This window comes from Cynocephalus volans, chromosome 4 (genome assembly GCF_027409185.1).
Source record: "Cynocephalus volans isolate mCynVol1 chromosome 4, mCynVol1.pri, whole genome shotgun sequence".
NCBI lineage: Eukaryota > Metazoa > Chordata > Mammalia > Dermoptera > Cynocephalidae > Cynocephalus > Cynocephalus volans.
The window spans coordinates 78,857,638-78,876,789 of NC_084463.1; the positions used below are offsets into that span (position 1 = coordinate 78,857,638).

The following is a 19,152-nucleotide window of genomic DNA, read 5'->3' on the forward strand; positions in this document are numbered from 1 at the left end:
AAAAGAGCAATAGAATTTCAGAGAGAGGAAGGACAGTGAATGCAGTTAGGAAAAACTTCTTGGGGGAAACAAAACCTGAAGTGGGGCTTGAAGGATGTGCAAGGCTTTGAGAGATTTAGCAAAACAGAAAAGTCAATAAAGGCTTAGCAAGATTTCTACACAAAGGCTTAGGGGCAGAAACAAGCAGCCTGTGGAAACAGTACTCTGAGTAAGAAAAAGTGAAAGGTTTAATTGGAAATGATAGCAGGTGAGCAAATTAAAATCTGGAAAACATTGTTGCATTCAGTTCATTCTTCACATAACCCTAGGAGATACACATTACACATGGGAAAATGGAAACCCAGATAAGTTGTGATACAAAGTCATCCAGCAAGTATGTGGAAGAGCCAGACTTAAGCCCAGCTTCTCTGATTTCAGACCTCCTAACCACATGCTGGTAGCAGCCCACGCTTCTGGATGAGGAAGGGAAAGCTGAGAGCCACGGCACGATCACTGCAAGAAGGCAAGAGCAGGAGGAGGAGTGATCTGAGAGACACAGCTGGAGAGGTAATGAGAATCAGTCGTCCAGTGTCACGTCAAAAGTCAAGGGAGGAGAAAGCTTCGGCCAGAGGACAATCAACAGCGTGTGCCACCTGCTGCGGAGAGGGAATAGGATGGAGATAAGGCCCAGGCCTTTGATGACTAGGACCAGTAACGACCTTGGGCTTAGGAAAGCTGGGGCAAGTGACTGGATAGGGACAAGAGGAGGCTGCAGCAACAGGCCTCTTGTTTGAGAAGTTTTTAGGTAAAGGCAGATGAACAGGACCTTGGCCTAAGGGACAGGGGGTTGCAGGGATAAGCAAAGATGTCTCCCTGCCCAAAACAAAGGGAGCACTGGAGGCTGGGGCTACTTAAGTCTCTACACCAGTAAGCACATTAGGGCTGGTTACTTGAGTCAAGAGCATCTCAGGGACATGATAAGAAGGCAACTGGTTGGAGGAGCAGGGAGCCACTGAGCAGAGCCCCAGTCCCTGAGGACTTCTGGACTGCAAAACTCATGCAAACCACAGGGACCAGAGTCACCTGGTGCAGATGTGCCTCAGGGAGTTTGTCAGGGAGGAGGGGGGAGGGGCTGCCTGTGGAGAGTGATCCGCAGAGCACACGCAGAAAAGCTTTGGAGCTCGTTAGCACCAACACTGCTCACCACCTCCTCCTCTCTTTTGTGCTCCTTCCACTCACTCTTCTCAACTCCTTTAGGGCTAGAATCACACCATCTTCACAAGCACTTTCTCTGAAACAACTCAGAAACGTGGCAGGTACAGGGCATCCCTTTGACTCCTTTCCCAGCAATCACACCTGTACAGTGTTTTGATGCCACAAAGGATCCCTCGGGGCCACAAGACTGAGAGGGGCAGGGGTCCCAGCTGCAACCTCCGAGACCAGTCAGGGCACTGCACCATGGGGCAATGGAGTGGGAGGATCCCTGAGAGTAGGCAGAGGGTGACAGAATGTTCCAGAATGCCCAGAATACCCTGCAGAGAGCTAGGATGACTTGTGGGAAGGAAGGTACCTGCTGATTAGTCTGCTGGTGATAGTGATGGCAGCAGTGGGACCAGGGCAGTGGAAGAGCAAGGGGGATGACACTAGGAGTACATGGAGAAGAGCCAGCCCAGGCTAAGGGGAACCTCTTCTGGGAACCGGGGAGGATGAGAGGAGGGCACTTGGGGGGTGCTGCTGCTGCAACTTCTCAGGGACACAGTGGTCAGCCTCTCTGTCATGGAGGCTGGGGGCCAGTGTGTAGAAAAAACAGGGAGGTCTGTAAGCCTCCTGAGGTCACAGTACCAAGGAATTTGCAAAAAAGGAAAGGCTGCTGACAAGAAAAGAAGGCTGCATGGAAGTCAGCCAGGATGGATGTGGCAGGCCGCTCTGCCAGGGCCAGGGTTTGAGTATTTATTGTACTTACTGTGCCCTGATAACAATCTGTCGCCCAGGGACAGGAGCAGGGAAGAACTGGCCTAGGTGCTATGGTGGGTATGAAGTGTGGAAGCCTTGTCACTGCAAACAGATCAAAGTAGTCCAGGTGGGCAGGGGCCAAGAGCTGCAGGTGACAGCTAATGGTACTGCTGATGTGAAGACTGAGTGGGTGAGGGGCAGATAAAGATCAAGACAGGTTCAGGGGACATGGGGAGGGGGAAAGGCTGGGTTGGAGGAGCAGCACGTTAGCAGCTTGCAGGTGGAGGGCCAGGTGAGGCCCTGCTGATGACAGTGCCTGGCATTAGTAGAGACAGTACCCAGGAGCAGGGTATCAAGTAGGTGGTGGGGTTCAGCAGACTGGCCACCAGAGACAAAGCAGGGAGGGGTCTGTCACTGTCCTGAGACTGTGTGTTTATTCACCTGTCTTCCCAGTGAGTTGAAGAGTCAGGGCCAGAGCCCAATTATCTCTGCACTCCACACCTAGCATGATGGCCCTGTGCACTGGGAAGTGACTGGTATCTGTTGACAGAATGATATCATTTGACTTCCATGGCAATCTTCTGAAGCACAAAGGATTTCCTCCAATTTGCAGATGAGGCTCCAGAGAGAACTGGCTGTCCTCTAGTTCTGCTCCACAATCTGCTGCATAGAAAAGGTGGTCCTGATGAGGGATCGTCAAAGTGGTTATTACACTCTGCAGTGGTGCACCATGGCAAGGGTGGAGTTTCCTTCCCCTGGAGAATCTTAAACTGAGACTGGATAAGCACATGCAGGGGAAGATTCAAACAAGCCCCTGTGGTCAGGAGACAACCCAGTGAGGGCCTATCTAACTCTGTGGGGACAAAGCTATTTCCTTTGGGGTTTATTTTTCAACAAGAGTTAAATAATAGGACGAGCTGAACAGTGGGTGTTCCAATTTTGTTTCTGCTATGTAAACGTGTGCATGCACACACACATACCACACAGGGATATCAAAGAGATGCTATGACCCACTGCCCATAACCAGATGGGTCAGAGAGCCCCTCCTTATAAGGAATCGTGAGTGCAGCTGCCCATCGGAACATCAGATAATCTTATCAGATCTGGACAGAACATAAAGGTCCTGTGCACAGTCATGCACAGTTGAAAGAACTAGATCTGAGGGCTGGGTAAGTCCTAGTAGAACCTACTAACGATGGAAAATACCCAGTGAGGGAAAGAGCTGCCTTTCAGCAATGAAGGGTGTGGCTGGGAGGGACACAACAGCAGATTAAGGACATGGGAGAAGGAATAAACCATGAGGCCTTTCAGCTCTCAGGAAAGAAACAAATTTCCAACCCCCTCATTTAAGAGAAAAAAAAAATCCTCCCTGCTTGGCATCTAAAATATTCTTTATCCTCTTGGGAATAGAAACAGCTTTAGGAGAATTAGAAGGATGCTAATTTTTATTCTTTCTTTTTTTTTTTTTTCAGGAAAGAGAAACTTTTTATTTCCTGAACTGCTTTTTAGCAGTAAGGAGGGCTTCCTGGCCCTGTCCGCCTTCCTCCCAGTGAATCACCCTTCCTCTGGACACCCAGCGCCACTCACACACCTTCCTGCCTGTGGGAAGGGGCAGCATTGCAACTGGGGTCCGAGCTGGGCACATTCCTAGTTGTCATGAAGGGTGGGCATGCAAAGACGAGGCTGAGAGTTCTCTCCTCCTGAGTCAGAGGACAGTGGAACAGGAGAAAGCATGAAAGAATGTTCTGCTTCCATTTCAGACTTTGCTTTTTCTTGAAAACTTGAAAAAATAAAAATAAAAGGGGGAATAAAAAATGCACCAATTCTAAACTGGCAATAAATGCAGGCAAGGAAGCCCTGAGGGGAGGCCAGCAGGTGGCTTCCAGGGCAAACAAACTCCCCTGGGACTCTCTGGCTGCTCCTTCTCACACAGAGCTCTGAGTTTCAAACTCCTTTTGGGAGCCTAAGAAAATGCACTGACTCCTTTAAGACCTTTCCAGACTGCAGTACCTTCTCAGGTTACATCATCCCTCGTCTTCTTTGGTTTCCTTCCTCATTACTCACAGAAGCCTGTTTTCCACTCTGAACTCCACTTTCTTTTCCAGAGCAATTATTCTTAGCATTGACTATGTGGTACAGAATTCAAAAAAGTCAGTTAAATTGAGAAGTCTCCCTCTAATTCTTTCCACCTTCTGAGTTCGGACAAGATTAGAGGTTCTTAGGCCTGGCTGCACATCAAAATCGCCTGGAAGCTTTAAAAAATATTTCTTCAGGCCTCACGCAGACTATTAAATCAGAAAATAAATAATGATAAATATTAAAAAGAGCCCCCCACCCCACATCAGGATGCTTTGAAAGTTCCCCAGGTGATTCTAATATGATTCTAAATTAGGAATTGCTGGGCTAGATCTTCAGCAGATTCTCACTCATCTGTCTCTGATGGAATTAAGTCCCTGTCTTGACAGCTACTACAGGAAATTAGTGATGGCTCCTTAAATCAATAGTTCTCAAAATCCAGTTTGTATTAGACACACATTGGTCCTTGTTAAAAATGCAGATTCCCATGCTTCACACCAGAAGCACTTTTGGTAGGTCTGGGCTGGGGCTCAGATATGCATTTTAACTACCACCCCAGGTGATCCATGAACTCCACACTGAAAAACAAATGTTTAAATCATCTTTGGAAGTGCCCTGACTGGGCTTAATTTATTCACATGATATTAATACTTTGAGAGGCATTATCCACAAATTGTAAGAGCTGTGATAATAATGCCAAGGTAGAGAATAAAACGTTATGGGCCCTTTGGACCCTCTGCCTATTGGATCAGCTAGTATTCTGATCATATGTGTAAACATGGATTTCCTGCCTTATTCATATGTGCAACGAGAAGCTATTTTTGCTATTTATAATCTTTTGAACATATCACTACTCTCCAATGCCCTCAGTGGCATCTTATCACTTCCTGATTAAATGACAAACTGGCATATTCATGAGCTTCTCCCCAGAATTCCTCCTACTTCTTCTCTTCAACCTTCTCTTATACCCAACCAGAACAGGTCAGTCCCCATCCCCACATATGTCAGTTACATGGATGTAATGGAAATGCTCCTCGTGCCCTCTGTATAGCTGCCCCTGTCACTCCTGGCGGGGATGTCTTCAACATTCCCCTCGGCCACTTAAATCCTCCTTGGGTGCCAAGGCCAGGCTCCAACCTCACAGCTCTGGTGCTGGGTGGTTTCCTTTTGCCTTCCAGATCTGTTCTCCACTCTTGTCTGCCCTGCTCTATGTCCCACGAGGCTCACTTCTAGGGACCACATCACCTGTGCTCTACAGCCCTCCGGATTCTGACTGGAGCCATCAGTGGGAAGGTGGGAAGAGGGGTAAGGGATTACTCACTCCCTTGCTCCCTTTCTGCCTGGTCGCCATGATTCTGGCTCTGGCTGAGCTTCTCTACACAGCCCTCACCAGGCTCCTACCGGTGACCTGGGATGGTCACACCTTCCTGCTATTACTAGTCCCTAGGGCTTTACCATATTTTATTGGCTCCCTTAGTTCTCTGTGAATAGTTTCTTCATTAAATTCTGTTGGTTAAACTATTCTGAGAGTTCTATCTGTTTCCAGCAAGGACCCTGGTTGAGTTAGCCTCAGTGAAATCTTTCCTGAGGTCCCAACTCACCCAGTCCTGGGAAAGAACACTCATAACTGAGTATTTCTGACACTATTTCTGAAAGAACAGCATTTCTTACACATGACCCCCTCCTACCCATCTCCGTGCCAGTCACAACCAAGGGCTACCCAACCTGGCCACCAACCAACCAGGTGGCTCTCTTGGGTTTTCAATTTAAGAAACTCAGAGACTGAGAACAGTTGATGAAGGGAGTGAAGACTCCTAGATAGAGTTTAGGGTTGACAGCCAGGCTGACCCATGAGAGAGCAGAACCATTTAAAAGAGAAAAGACAGAAGGAGGGTGGAAAAAAAGACCCTGAAGACTCTGTGGGACCATCTGGCTTCTAGAAATTTCCCAGCACCGGTTCTTTTGAGGCCTGTATCTCAGTTCCTGTGCCTGTGAACCTACCAGTGATACCTTACAACAGTCCTGCCCTTCACCAGAATAGCCTTAAGTTTATGATTAATCCATCAATGAGTCTGAAATATCAGGAATTCTTATTAGAACCAGTGCCTCTGAGGGAATAGGAAAAGGGACCTTGCAGACAATGGAAACTTCTAGACTCTAGGATTAAAATTGGGGAACAAATGAAGAGACATGTTAACTTGGTCCCAGTAGTCTGGGAGCAGATCAGAGGGGCATCCCAGGGGATATAGAGAAGAAATTTCTACCAAATTCTTCAAAAGAGTATCACTGGGCAACAATAACATAGAGAATAGTGCAGAACAGCTGAATCCAGAGAAAAAGCTGAGAGCAGTCACTGGTAAGGTAGTGATACAGCAGGAGTGTGAGAAATGAAGGGCATGTCGACAGTAACACTGGGTCAGACCTAGGAGCGTTGTAACACACACCCTGCTTGTCTCCGAAGTAGGCATGGTCTGGGGAGCAAAGGTTACTTACTCATTCATCACGCTCAGCGTATATGCATTGCGTGCTTAGGCACAGTGCAGACTGCTTTTCGCACAAACACACGGTCTTGATGAATCTTCCTAACTCCTCTGCAGGACGGGGACAACTTATTAGCCCCATGCCACAGACAGGGAACTGAGCTGCATGAGATTCAGTAACATCTCCAAGGTCACACAGCTAGTAAATGGCAGAGCGGGGACTCAACCCAACTTTGTCTATGAACCCTATTGTCTTAAATGCTCTGTATGTGCAGTCCTCACCCCTTAGGGGCTAACTGTCTGGTGAGAGAGAGCTAAGTAAACCACTTCTTTATTGTGATCTGCCTTCCTAAGCAATAAGACTCCTGAGAGCAGGGACTGTGTCTCATTCCAGGGCTATGTCTTGGACTCCTATTTCTTGGCTTAGTGCTGAGATCTCAATACATGGTTTAGATGCTGATGATAATGACAACACTGATTAAAGTTGTTGATCAGCAGCTGGATGCCTGATGATTAATCCTTTGCAATGCTAAGGGTCTAGAGCTGCTGCCCAGGAATGAATAAATGACCAAGCAAACAAATAAACAGGGTGAGCTTGTTTCTGTCACTGAAGCTCCCTGTAATTCCATGCCTACTTCTTAAATCCCAATTCCCTGATAAAGAAGAGAGCAAGTTTATGACGAACTCTTGTCTCTGATTGGCTGTGATCACATTTACCGTGTAAATGTATGGTAAGGATAACAGAGAGGAAACACACACACAAATGCACATGCATGCACACTAATCTTCCTAGTTCCTTAGCTTCCTCTTTCTTTAATGATCAGCCTGAGGCACTGGACTGTGGGAGGAATGGAGGAGCAGAAAGCTACCCAATATTGACAGCAGTGAAAGCAACAGCAGGAACAAGCCTGGGCGTGGAACTGCAGCCTGCGAGATACCACTGTCAACTCCATTATGAGTCACCCTTGTCCAAAAACCAGGAAAGTCCATAGCCTGTCTCCACACAAGATTATAACTACAACAGATAGCCTTTCTCCAAAGCCAACAGACAAAATTTACCTTTCATTTTAAAGCTCATTAGAGAAGGGGACTTGACAGCCCTTAGACTCTTCCATAACACAATAACTCTCACTATCAGGAAATGGTTTATTTGCATACAACCTAAATCCTCAAGCTATTTAAGCTTACCACCTTTTAAGTACAAAAGAAACAACATCTGCTTCTCAGTGCTATATAATAAATATTATCTGAGGGTAATAAATCTACCCTTAGGCAACATAATTTCTATTTATTTGGCCTTTTCTCCTGGGTTTTGTACATATAGCTCTTCTTCAAGGTCCTCTAAAACATGAGACTGTATGGCAGTAGGGTTTAGTACCAAAACACCACATTAGAAATGTAGAGATCTGTCAGCTCTGCCATTTACTGGCCTTGTGACTTTGGGCAGATCAGTGACTCCCTGGGCCTCTGCCTCCTCTTCTATAAGAAGAAAAGGATAATGCCTCCTCTGTGCAGGAACACGGGAAGAAGAAAGGTTGCCTGACTTCAAGCCAGCTGTGAGTTATGTATTATATACACTTGAAAGAAAAATGTAATGAAGTAGACTTTGCATTTGAAGTCCCCAAGTCTTCTATTTCTAAATTAAAATGATGAATGAAATAAATTGTTTACATTTATGTACAAACTCATCCGTTAGAAGGATCCCTACGCTTTCCCATTCCATGAGTATGACGGTTGTTTGAGAAGCTTGTTAGACGTTGCCTCACAAGTCCAAAGGAGTGCCGAACTTTGTTGACTAGAATAAAGGGTATAAAACACTACACGCATCCCTGAGTGCAATGGAAATTTCTGGAATACTACGTACACACACACACACACACACACACACACACACACACACACAACTGTGAAGATTGATTATCTGTGAGAAGTGGGATCTTTTCTTTATATATTTCTGACATGTTCAAAAATTTTTTTACCATGAGCACGTTACTTTTATAATCATAAAAAACCTAAATATTATAAATAACAACCATCATCACCACCACAATAAAAAGATTAGTTGAAAATGGTCTGTAGGTCTAGATCTAGAGCTGCTGTGTCATAATACAAATAGCATTGCACAGCTGTTATATTTCACTGCCACTATTCAGTCCATATTTGCTAAGTGCTCAACATTCAACAACATTTATTAATCCCATAATAAGCGCTGGCATTATGCTAGACCAGGAGTTGGCAAACTACAGCTCATGAGCCAAATCTAGCCTATCAACTGTTTTCATAAAGAAAGTTTTCCTGGAACACAGCCATACTCATTCATTTATGTATTGTCTGTGGCTGTGATTGTGCCAAAACAGCATAGTTGAGCAGTTGCAACAGAGACTGTTTGGCCCACAAAGTCTAAAATTTTACTATTTGGCCCTTTACGGAAAAAGTGTGCTGTCCTCTGTGTCAGACGATGAGGATTCAACAGTGAGCAACAGAAGCTCCGGGCTCTGCCTTCATGGAACTTAGAGTCTAGCCAGGCGGCTCTCAGTCACACAAATAAATGTATAATTGCAACACACTAGCATAGAAAAGGTGTGTTTGCTTCTCCTAGAGAGTATTACAGGCAGTTGACCTAGTTCGGAATATCACAGAAGGCAAAAACTAAAACAAAATAGCAGATACAAAGGTCCAATGATGGGAGAGAACATGGACATTTTTAAAATGAAAAAAAAAAAAAAAAAATCAAAAAGAACCCAAAGTGGCCAGAGCTAAAGGCCTGGAAAAGTGGGTGACACCAGATAAGGCTGGGGAGGGATGGGGGACAGACCCTGCAGGACTCAGGAGACCGCGATAAGGAGCTGTGTCTTTATCTGAAGAGAAAGGACGAGTCCACAAAGTTTCCGGAGAGGCCGCTGGGGACAGAATAAGATTAACGTTTTGAGAGGATTTCTCCAGCTTCAGAGTGGAGGAGCTGGAGGAGAACCAGTGGAACGGGCCAACCCGCTGGGCCACTGTTTTTCAGAGACTTAGATAAGCAACGATGGGAGCGTGGGCCCCAGAGCACAGGTGGTGAGGATTACAGAGTGAAGTCTGTCCCCAGGTGCAGAAAGTAAAGTCACCAACCTTCCCAAACAGTCCATGTCTAGGAAGACGTGTCCAGTGCTATGATGGGCACCATGGCTCCAGATACAATAGAGATATCCAAGAATGAGAAGAAACTTGTTACGCTCCATAAACTTGGCCTTCCCTTCCCCATGTCCCCATGGGTCCTGAGACTATAGGGGATGCCCAATCTTTCAGAAGCATAAACAGTGGCCGTTTCTTTCTACAGTCCTTGTTCAATCATGCATCATGATCCATTTAAACAACAAATTTGTTTTGGATCAATCCTTTCCCTTAGTTATAAATACTAGGATAATGGCAAGCAGATTTCATAAAAACCAACACTGCCATTTCACAAACAGAGGGAAGGCGCGTATCCAACACCTCTCAAAATGTCCTTGTGTCCCTCTGTTTTTGGTGTCTGTGTGTGTGCATTAAGAACACTTAACATGAGCTCTACCGTCAACAAAGTTTGAAGTGCACAATAGAGTGATGTCAACTACAGGCACTATGTTGTGCAGCAGATCTCCAGGACTTATTCATCTGGTGTAATGGAAACTTTACACCCACGGAACAACAGCTGCCTGCATCCCCCACTCCACAGCCTCTGGTAATCGCTACTATATTCCCACTCCTATGAAAAAAAGAAAGTTCTTGATATGACCCCAAACCACCCCTCCTTTTGTATCCTCGCCTTACCCACAGCATTCTTCTGGTTGTTCAGGCCCAAACCTCTGAAGTCATCTGTGACTCCTGCCTTTCTGTCACCCCGCAGACTCTTAGATCTTTCTTCAAAATGTATCCAGAACTATACTGTCACCACAGAAAAGAACCAGCTATGTGGTAAGCACCCAATGAGGCTAACCTGTGAGGTTATCTGTGAGAAGCGGGATCTTTTCTTATACACTTCAGAAATATTCAAAAAATTTTTTTACCATGAGCATCTCTTACTTTGCCACCCACACAGCCACCACATTGGTCCAAGCCACCATTATCTCTTGGAACCTCCTAACTAGTCTCTCTGCTTCTGCCCTTAATGCCATAAGTCTGTTCTCAATGCCAAAGCCAAAACGATCCTATTAAAATGTAAATCAGATCATGTCAAAACCTTCCACTCAGAACCCTGCACAATGGCTTTCCACTCGCACGGGGTAAAAACCAAATTCTGCACAGACAGTCCAGAAGGACCTACACGATCTGCTTTCTCCCTCCTCACCTCTCTGACCTCATCTCCTCCTACTCGCCTCATTTATCTTTCTCTAGCCAACACTGGCCTCTTAGTGCTTCCTCGAACACAAGCCTGGAAGGTTCTCCCCCTGCACTGACTGGCTTTGTCACTTCCCTCAGGTCTGAACCCAAAAGTCACCTCCTCAGTGCTACCCTCCCTGAAAACCCTTTTTAAATTTCACCTTTCCCTAATATTCTATACTCTCCTTCCTTGCTTTGTTTTCCTCCTTAGCACTTACCACTGTTTATTTGCTATGTCTTTTATTTATTTTGTTTATCTGTATCCTCTGTTAGATTTCAAGCCCCATGAGAGGAGGGACTGTTGTCTGTTTGCTTCACTGCTCTATTCCCAGGCCTTAGTAGAGTGCCTGACACATAGCAGATGCTCAGCAAGTATTTGCTGACTACATGAATTAATCGACAGAGGGCTCAGGGCTTTGTTAAAGCATTAGGGGACCTGCCAACTGAAGGCTAATCCAAACTCAAGACCAATCATCCCGAAAACTACAGTGTAAGTCAACTAAAACATGTAATTTAATTTATATTTTCAAATAATATTTCAGCCATCTTGTTTATTCTGCAAAATAAAATGTACCCATATTTTCAGTTTTAATTAAAAATATAAAATGCCCTTAGCTTGACCTCTTTTGGTTGAGCCACACTTCTGTCAGACACTGGGTCAATAAAAGCACAACTGGAATACTAAATGGAGCTTCTATTCTTGGTTCAGCCTATGAGTCAGTTTCTTTTTTATTTCTCCCTTCTCTGAGTGGCTAAATGGATATATTGGCAGGCAATGAATTATTGCTATGATAGATGTCATGTTCTATGGGACTAAAGCAGAAAGTAACCACTCAGGAGATATACGTATGTTGAAGAAACTAAAAAAAAAAAAAAAGCATTCGTGGACTAACAATTCTAGGAGCAAGACCAGGTCACTGGGAGCAAAAGCTACTGGCAAGTGGGAGAATTTATTTCCTTAGAAATAAATTTCACTTTTAGAGCTGCCAGTTTAAAAGAAAGAGAAATTTGAAACCCAAAAGATGAAATCTTTATTACCCAAGGAAAGCTCCATCCAATCACTATGAGCTAATAACTAAGAAAATAGTAATCTATTAGCGGGACTTTCAGAATGGTGTGTTAGTAGCAGAGTCATTAACAGCCAAAGAACTGGAATGATTCAGTAAAATTAAAATAACAAATCTACTCAGCCACTTTGGATTCTAGAGAGAAAACACTGGCGTTTTAATTGGAAAGCAGCATAATAAAGTGGAAAGACAGCTAAGAGCTTTGGAGTTGGGCAGCTATAAGCCCCAGTCCGGGCTTTGCCATCTAGCAGCTGTGTGACCTTAGATAAATTACTTAACCACCCTGAATATCAGTTTCCTAAACTATAAAACATGAATCATAATACATAGAGTTGCTATATAGATGAGATGAGTTAGATTGTGAAGACCTATGTACATAGTAAGGAATCAATAAACAATAGTTCCTTTCCAGGATTGTCCAAATTTAAGTCTGAACCGAAAGAACAGTGTAGAGAGCTGTCACCACTGGACTGTTTTAGGACAAAATGTCCCTGACTGCTAATATAGGGCAAGTACCTCGACTTGCTCCTGAGAACGACCTGTGAAACAAATGGAAACACTGACTTCAAAGATAAGGAAAAAGCCAGAAAAAGAGAAATGAGGATGCAATGAAGGATAACATGTGTGGCTCCTGCTTTTTCTGTCTGCACCACGTAAGGAAGAAATTGTGAGTGACTGACTTCAGAACCATTCCCTTGAGTCAGGCACTTCCCATCCTTACCCATGCTCGACACAATAGATTGGAATGTCGTTACTCACTATTTTGTGACAACACACCCTTCGTTGCTCAAGACAGAGGGGTGGAGGTATCTCTGGTACCTGCTTGGTTTTCTTTGATCACCTAGTTCCATCCATCCATCCATTCGTTCAATCTTCCATTTATTCAGTCTCTCACCATGTCTTTTCTAAGCGTCTATTATATGAATGTGGGACATATTCCAAGCATTGAGAAAACACACAGATAGATGCTTTACATACTAAGAGAGATTTACAGAATAGTCGGAGTCACCTATCTAATCCAACATTCCATTAGTGTGTGTATTTGTGAATGCCCAGCACCTATTAGAGTAAGACCTTAATAAAGCATACATATTACTGTTTACTAAGAGCTTACCCTATTCCAGGTGCTATGCTCCCTGCTTACATGTGTTGCCTTGTTTATTTGTCAAAACCACTCCATAAACCTTGTTATTACCTTTAATGAACAGATCATAAAAATAGAACTGGAAGAATTTAAGGTCACATAGCTTGTAAATGGCAGAGCAGGGATCTGAATTAAATCTCTTAACTAGGAAGTAAGAATCAGAATTTTCCTGTTTGCTGCATTCCTTATACAGTGATTTAAGTGTATAATGTCTTCTAAATATTTGTCCTCTGACACAGTGAAAGGAGGACTGAGGTTAGAGTAAATTAAACAGCATTTCTGTTTCAGAGTGTTTAAGCAAGAAGCCACTGGTGAAAATTAAAGATCAAGGACTTAATCAAGATTCTAACTTGTGACAACTGTTCATGTGCATTTACTAAGGTTTGAAAGATGACCTCAATGGGCCCTCTAGGAAAATGCTTTTGCAGTTAACCAGAATATTCCCTTCACTCTGGAACCCACTGACACTTGAGCAACATTTATGCATCCAAATATGTGCTCCCATTTGCTTACAATTGTTGGGAAATGGAAACGGAGAAGAAATTAGGATTCTTATATAAAAGACAAGAATTAAAGTCCTAAGACCATTAATGCGGTGGACCCACTATGAGGTCAAAGTATCTCCATGATGTATCAAAAGAGCACTGGACTAGGAGCAATCAAATCAGTCTTGAGTTCCAATCTAAGCTGTGTGCTCTTGGGCACCTCAATTAACTTCTCTGAGCCAGTTTCCTTGTCTCTACAATGAAGAGGATAATATCGACCTCACAGTATTTTTGTAAGATTAAATAACTGTATACTATTGTCACTGAATACAGGACAGTTTCTTCTAGTGTTCATGTTTATAAAATGATAGGGCCTAAAAAAAGAAAGAAAAGAAAGAAAAAATGAAAGGGCTTTATATGTTGGCTTTTGTCCTGAATTGGCAATGTACTTTGAAAAGGCATCATTGGTACCTTATCCAAAAATTATTCCATTAAATGAAAAGGAGTTGAAAGACAAAAAAGTTCGAAGCTCCCTGCACTAAGCCAGAACTGAGTGCTCAGGTTTCTGGAGTCTTGACTGGAAACCCTCCAAACAATCTCCATCATGGCAGACGGAGACATGTTTTCTTATCTTTCTTGCCTTCTCTCCATTCTCAATTTAAAGATGATCCTATTCCACATAAAAACCACACAGCCCTGTTTTTTCTACTTCCTTTTACATTTCTCCTTCTGTCCCCCAGACGGTCCCTTTTAAATTCCTCTAATGTGGGTAGACATGAGATCCTGTATCCAACACTCAAGGGCTGTTAGGCAGGGAAGAGATCCAAATCATCTGGGATAGTTCCAAAGGCCAGAGCTAGGACGGATGGGGTGGCCTTAGAGGAAGGTTCCAGCTCTGCATATGGAACATGTTTGTAACAGTGGTTGCTGGCCACCTACAGGGCAAGCTTCTGAAACAGGAAGCTTCCCCACAAGAAAACTCCATCAGAACAACTAACCCACTGGTTGATCCTCCTAACATCTCATGATTTTGTTCTACACTTAGCAAGTGCTTTCTGTGTGCTAGGCACTAGGAACACAAGAATGAGAAAGATTCGGTCCTCAGGGCTCAGGATGGGGAGACAGATACATAGCAGGTAGTTAAAAAAAACAATATGGTAAGCACAAAAATAGAGAAATTATAGGAGCACTGAAAGGGTGGACCTAACTCAGAAGGTGGATCGGGTGGAATGGGGGCAGTATAGAAAGGCATTTGGGGCAAAGGTAATTAGCGTGAGCACAGAAACAGATGTGACAAAAAGTATGGTTTACAAGAGGAGCTCCAGGCAGCTGGATGATGCTAGAACATGAAATGTGAGTATGGGGCGTGGTGAGAAGCAGGCCGGAGCTGGAGCAGGAGCCAGGTCAGGGAGGACCTTGTAAACTGCATCTTGCAGTGTGAACTTCGTCCTGGAGGTGCTGGGCAACCAACACCTTAAAAGTGTTATGCACAGGAGTGATTACATGTCTGTGATCTTCAATTTAGGAGCTTTTTTCAGAGGGAAATTGCAGGAGGCCTCAAAAGCTGCCGAATGGGCTTTGGTAATCGCAGCATTGCTGAGCCCTGTCTGACTCATAACTGGAGGTAAGCGCTGAGTTCTTTGGTCTCCTGCCTCTTCCCCTCTCCACCCCAGTCTGCAGGGCCTCTTGGTAACGCTGACCTCACAACAAGGTGATGTGGGCACAAGGCAATTCAGCATTACAAACTGCTTGGAAGCGACCAGAAGTACACGTTGAGCCCCGAGCGTCTTTCTGCAATGGGGATATTGGCTGCCAGGCAGGCCTCAGGGACAGGCAGCAGAGGGTCAGGTTTGCTGCAGTGCCCTCTAGAGCCCGCCTGCATCCCAAACCTCCTTCTCTTCCCTCTCTGGCTTACTTGATACTCTGGCTCCTGGCTTACTTGACCTGAGGCATGGGGAGCCCATCCATCTGGCAGGAAAAAGTATCCTGCAGCTCAGCCATGATGACCATCCTGACCTCACTAGCAGGGTGAGAATGCTGGCCTCCCATACGTTTTAGAGCCACTGCACATCTCACCTCTCAGCTGCCATTGGAACTATTACCTTCCTTCCTCCCCATCCCCCTTTATTCCCCAGTCCCATTCCTCATTACCCCACCCAGGGTCTCCACTGCCCATGTGAGTTGCTTCTCTCCACTTCACCCCTGCCAAATCATGCTCCTCTATGACTCCAACAACTACATAAATGACTCTGCCTCCTTAAGCCCTCCCTGACAACTCCTTCCTACTTAATCCCTCCCTTCCATCACTCCCCTTTATTCTGAGCACTTGAATCGACTGTACTCTACTTACCTGTATTAGGTTACCTGTTCCAGCCACTCCCCACGTACTCTATGCCTGAATCTGATGAGCATTCCTCACTTGTGATATTCCCGATGCTCGAAATGTCCTCCTCCTCGTCTCCCTTCTGAATGCTTATTTTTCAAGGCATGGCACAAATGTCATCCTGACCCTAAGGCTTTCCCCTATCACCTCAAAGATGAATTAAATCTAATATGACTTTATTTACCTTTATTAAATTATGTTTTTTTACTTATATCATAACAACACCTACTACATATGGGTCAGACACTTCTGTGAGAACTTTATATATAGTAACTCATTTAATCCTTACAATCACCTATCTCCAAGTTAGCCTGCCAAGTTTACAGCTAGTCAGTAGAGGAACTGGGATTTGAACCCACACAGCATGGCTCTAATCAGATGCTATGCGGCCTCTCCACCTAGCAAACTCCACCTGCAGACCAGGGAGCCCTTGAATTCTAGAGCTACACTCAGTTCTCTTGGTATCCTAAATGTCTGCCATACAGCAGGTCATTACTAAACGTGTTCTCAATTTAACTGAAATTTGTTTAGCATTCCTGTGTCTTCCTCACATGTATACACTGTCTCCTCAGGCTATACATGAGATCCTGAAGGAGAAAGGACCAGGTCACCTGCTTTCTTCATAGACCCACAATCACAATGCATGATGAGGACCTGGAGGATACACTGCGAGCTCTAGGGGTGCAGTTGGGGGAAAACTAATTTTAGACTAAAATATACCTTAAGTGTATACAATTTAAAAAGTCTTTTTCACATGACTGATCTCAGAGTTCCTGACACCAACATGTGAAGTAGATGGAAGGATGTGGAGATGCAAACAAAACTGGGTGCAGATTGCTTTAGACCTGACCAAGTTCTCAGAGCTGGAAACATCTGAATGAGATTACAGTCCAAGGGCTCTGAATGAAGCACCTGAAAGCCATTCTCCTGTTCACCTGTGCAGTTCTGGGCAGCTGTGACCATTAGGAACCTGAGGGCTGTGGGTCAGCTCCTCCTCCAGCAGGCAAAGCAAGGCAAGGCAGGGCAGGGCAGGGCAGGGCAGGGCAGGGCAAGGAGGCTGATGAGAGGTCAAAGGGGATCGATCCTGGCAGGGTGTTGTAGAGAGGAGGACAACTGAGCAGAAGTGAGCCAGGATGTGTTAAGAGCGGGCCAGCGGGTTCAGCAGGGCCTCTTGAAGTGTTTGGTCAGAAGGGACAGAACACCAAGAGAGTGGTCTGATAATATGCATATGAAGAGTCATGAAAAACTGGTTTGTCCTTCCCACCAGTTGGAGGTAGTGGATGTTTCCCTATTTGTAACTATCCCATTGCATTTCTAAAAATCTGTGCCTTTATTTTATATTGTCCTAACTCAACACAAGTTCAGATCGAATTACCCGCTGCCGTGTGTGGAAGGGAAAGATTTCCAGGGTAGGATGAGCTCTGCAGAAGGGAAGCTTTCCCTAGTAAAAAGGCAGTGAATTTCTAGCCAAATAGACCTCCCCCATCTTACCTGATGGGTGGTCTTCCACAAGTCTTTTTACCCCACCCCCCACCCCCCGCCGAACCTTGGTCTCCTCTTCTATAAAATGGGGATGAAAATGCCTGACCACCCACCCCCAAATGAACGTTGTGGCAATGACGTGCACCCAGGCATTTGAGCGCCCAGCTTAGGCTTTCCGCGGACCTGAATGATCTCCTGGATCCCTGTCTCACGCTCCTCACTATTCAGGAAACGAATGAGACGCTGCAGATGTCTGCGCAGAAACGTAGGCAAAACTACCTCCCACAGGGGACCTCCCGCCCCTGCGGCTTAAGTGAAGGCTCGCAGATGGCCAAGCTCTTCCAGTTGCAGGGGGCAAGGCAGGCTGTAACTCCAGGGGCACACCGGGGTGGATCCGAAACACGGGTTTCTGGCCCAAGGCGCCGAAGGCGTGGGAACTGTTTTTCCCGGCCCTGCCCCTCGAGGTGGCTGCAAAGCGCCCCTTGGAAGCAAGCCCAGCGGCCTGGCTCGGGAACCACCTCGCTTACCTGCGGCTCCACCAGCCAGCGCTGTTCGGTGCCGCCGGGCGCGGGGCGCGGCGCGCGAAACGCCGAGTACACGGGGATGCGGTCCCGAAGGCTGTACAGGGTGGCGAAGCGTTCGGCGCCCTCGGAGCGCTGACAGATCTTCACGTGCGCATCGGCCGCCAGCCCCGCAGGCGGCGTCTCGGCGTAGAAGAACTTGTCACACTCGCCGAAGCCGGCTTCCCCCTCGCCCAGCAGCCGGCCCTCCAGCAGCGCGGCCAGGGCGAGGAGGCTGCCCAGCGCGAGCCAGCGCGGGGTGCCCATGGCGGCCTCTGCGAGCGCGGCGGGGCGGCCGCGGCGCGGGCTCTGCGGCTGGGCGGGGAAGTCGGAATCCAGGCGCCGAGCCGGGCTGGGCGGCCCCGGCGGCGGGGGCGGGTCGGCGTCGGGAGGCCGCGCCTCCCTCCCTTCCTCCCTGAAGATGGCTGCGAAGGCCCTGGGCCAGGGCTCAGGGACGCGGGCAACGTCCCCGGGGCTGTACCGGGTCTCGAGACGCAGGTCACCTGCCGCCGCGCCGCCTGGGCTCAGCAGTCCACCCTGATGCGCGCTGCTAACAGTGAAGTGGGAGCTCTGAGCTGGGCTGGCCTTGTCCGCGGGTCTGGGAAGGGACGGTCGCCTGGGCTGGGCTCCAAGAAACCTCCTAATCTAGCGCGCCCCAGGGTCCTCAGGGATGCAGAGGGGAGGCGTGAGATGCTCGCGGAGCTGTGGCTCTTTGGAGCGGATGGGCAGAGACCGCCTGTGAAATCAGTCTCCCGCTGACCCCGAAATGCCCAATGCTCAACCGCCCTCACGCATATACAACTTTGGTGTCTTTTTTTTTTTTTTTTTTTTTTTCAAGCGCATCGGAAGCGCCGAGACCCAAGTTCAGAAATCCTGTTATAGGAAATTCCTAACCTAGACAGACAGTACAGCCCTGCTGTGGCTTACTTGGTGCAAGGTTTACAAAGAAAACCGATAGCAGAAAGGAAGGAGACCAGCCAACCTCATTGGTTGATAGGCTGATTCATTCCTTCATTTATCCCTCTGAATGTCTACGTGCCAGCCTGGGTTAGGCGCTGGGCTCCAGTGGTAAACAAGAACAGGGTTCCTGCGGTCATGAAAACAACAGTCTAGGGAGAAGGCTTGTTATTAACCGAAGAAGCTTGCTATTAAAGAAATAATTAAAAACCGAGTATGATCTCTATGGGGGTTCGGGATAGAGTCTG

At 46.3% G+C, this 19,152-nt stretch overlaps 1 protein-coding gene across 1 annotated transcript in view; it reads right to left on the bottom strand.

The window, feature by feature from the left end:
* Positions 1 to 18,250, bottom strand: part of ENDOD1 (endonuclease domain containing 1) — a 30,070-nt gene extending 11,820 nt beyond the window's left edge. Inside the window, exon 1 of the mRNA XM_063095577.1 lies at positions 17,915 to 18,250. Coding sequence (XP_062951647.1) covers positions 17,915 to 18,214 — 300 coding nt within the window. The 5' untranslated portion in view covers positions 18,215 to 18,250. The remainder of the gene's footprint in view (positions 1 to 17,914) is intronic.
* Between the last annotated feature and the right edge of the window lie 902 nt (positions 18,251 to 19,152).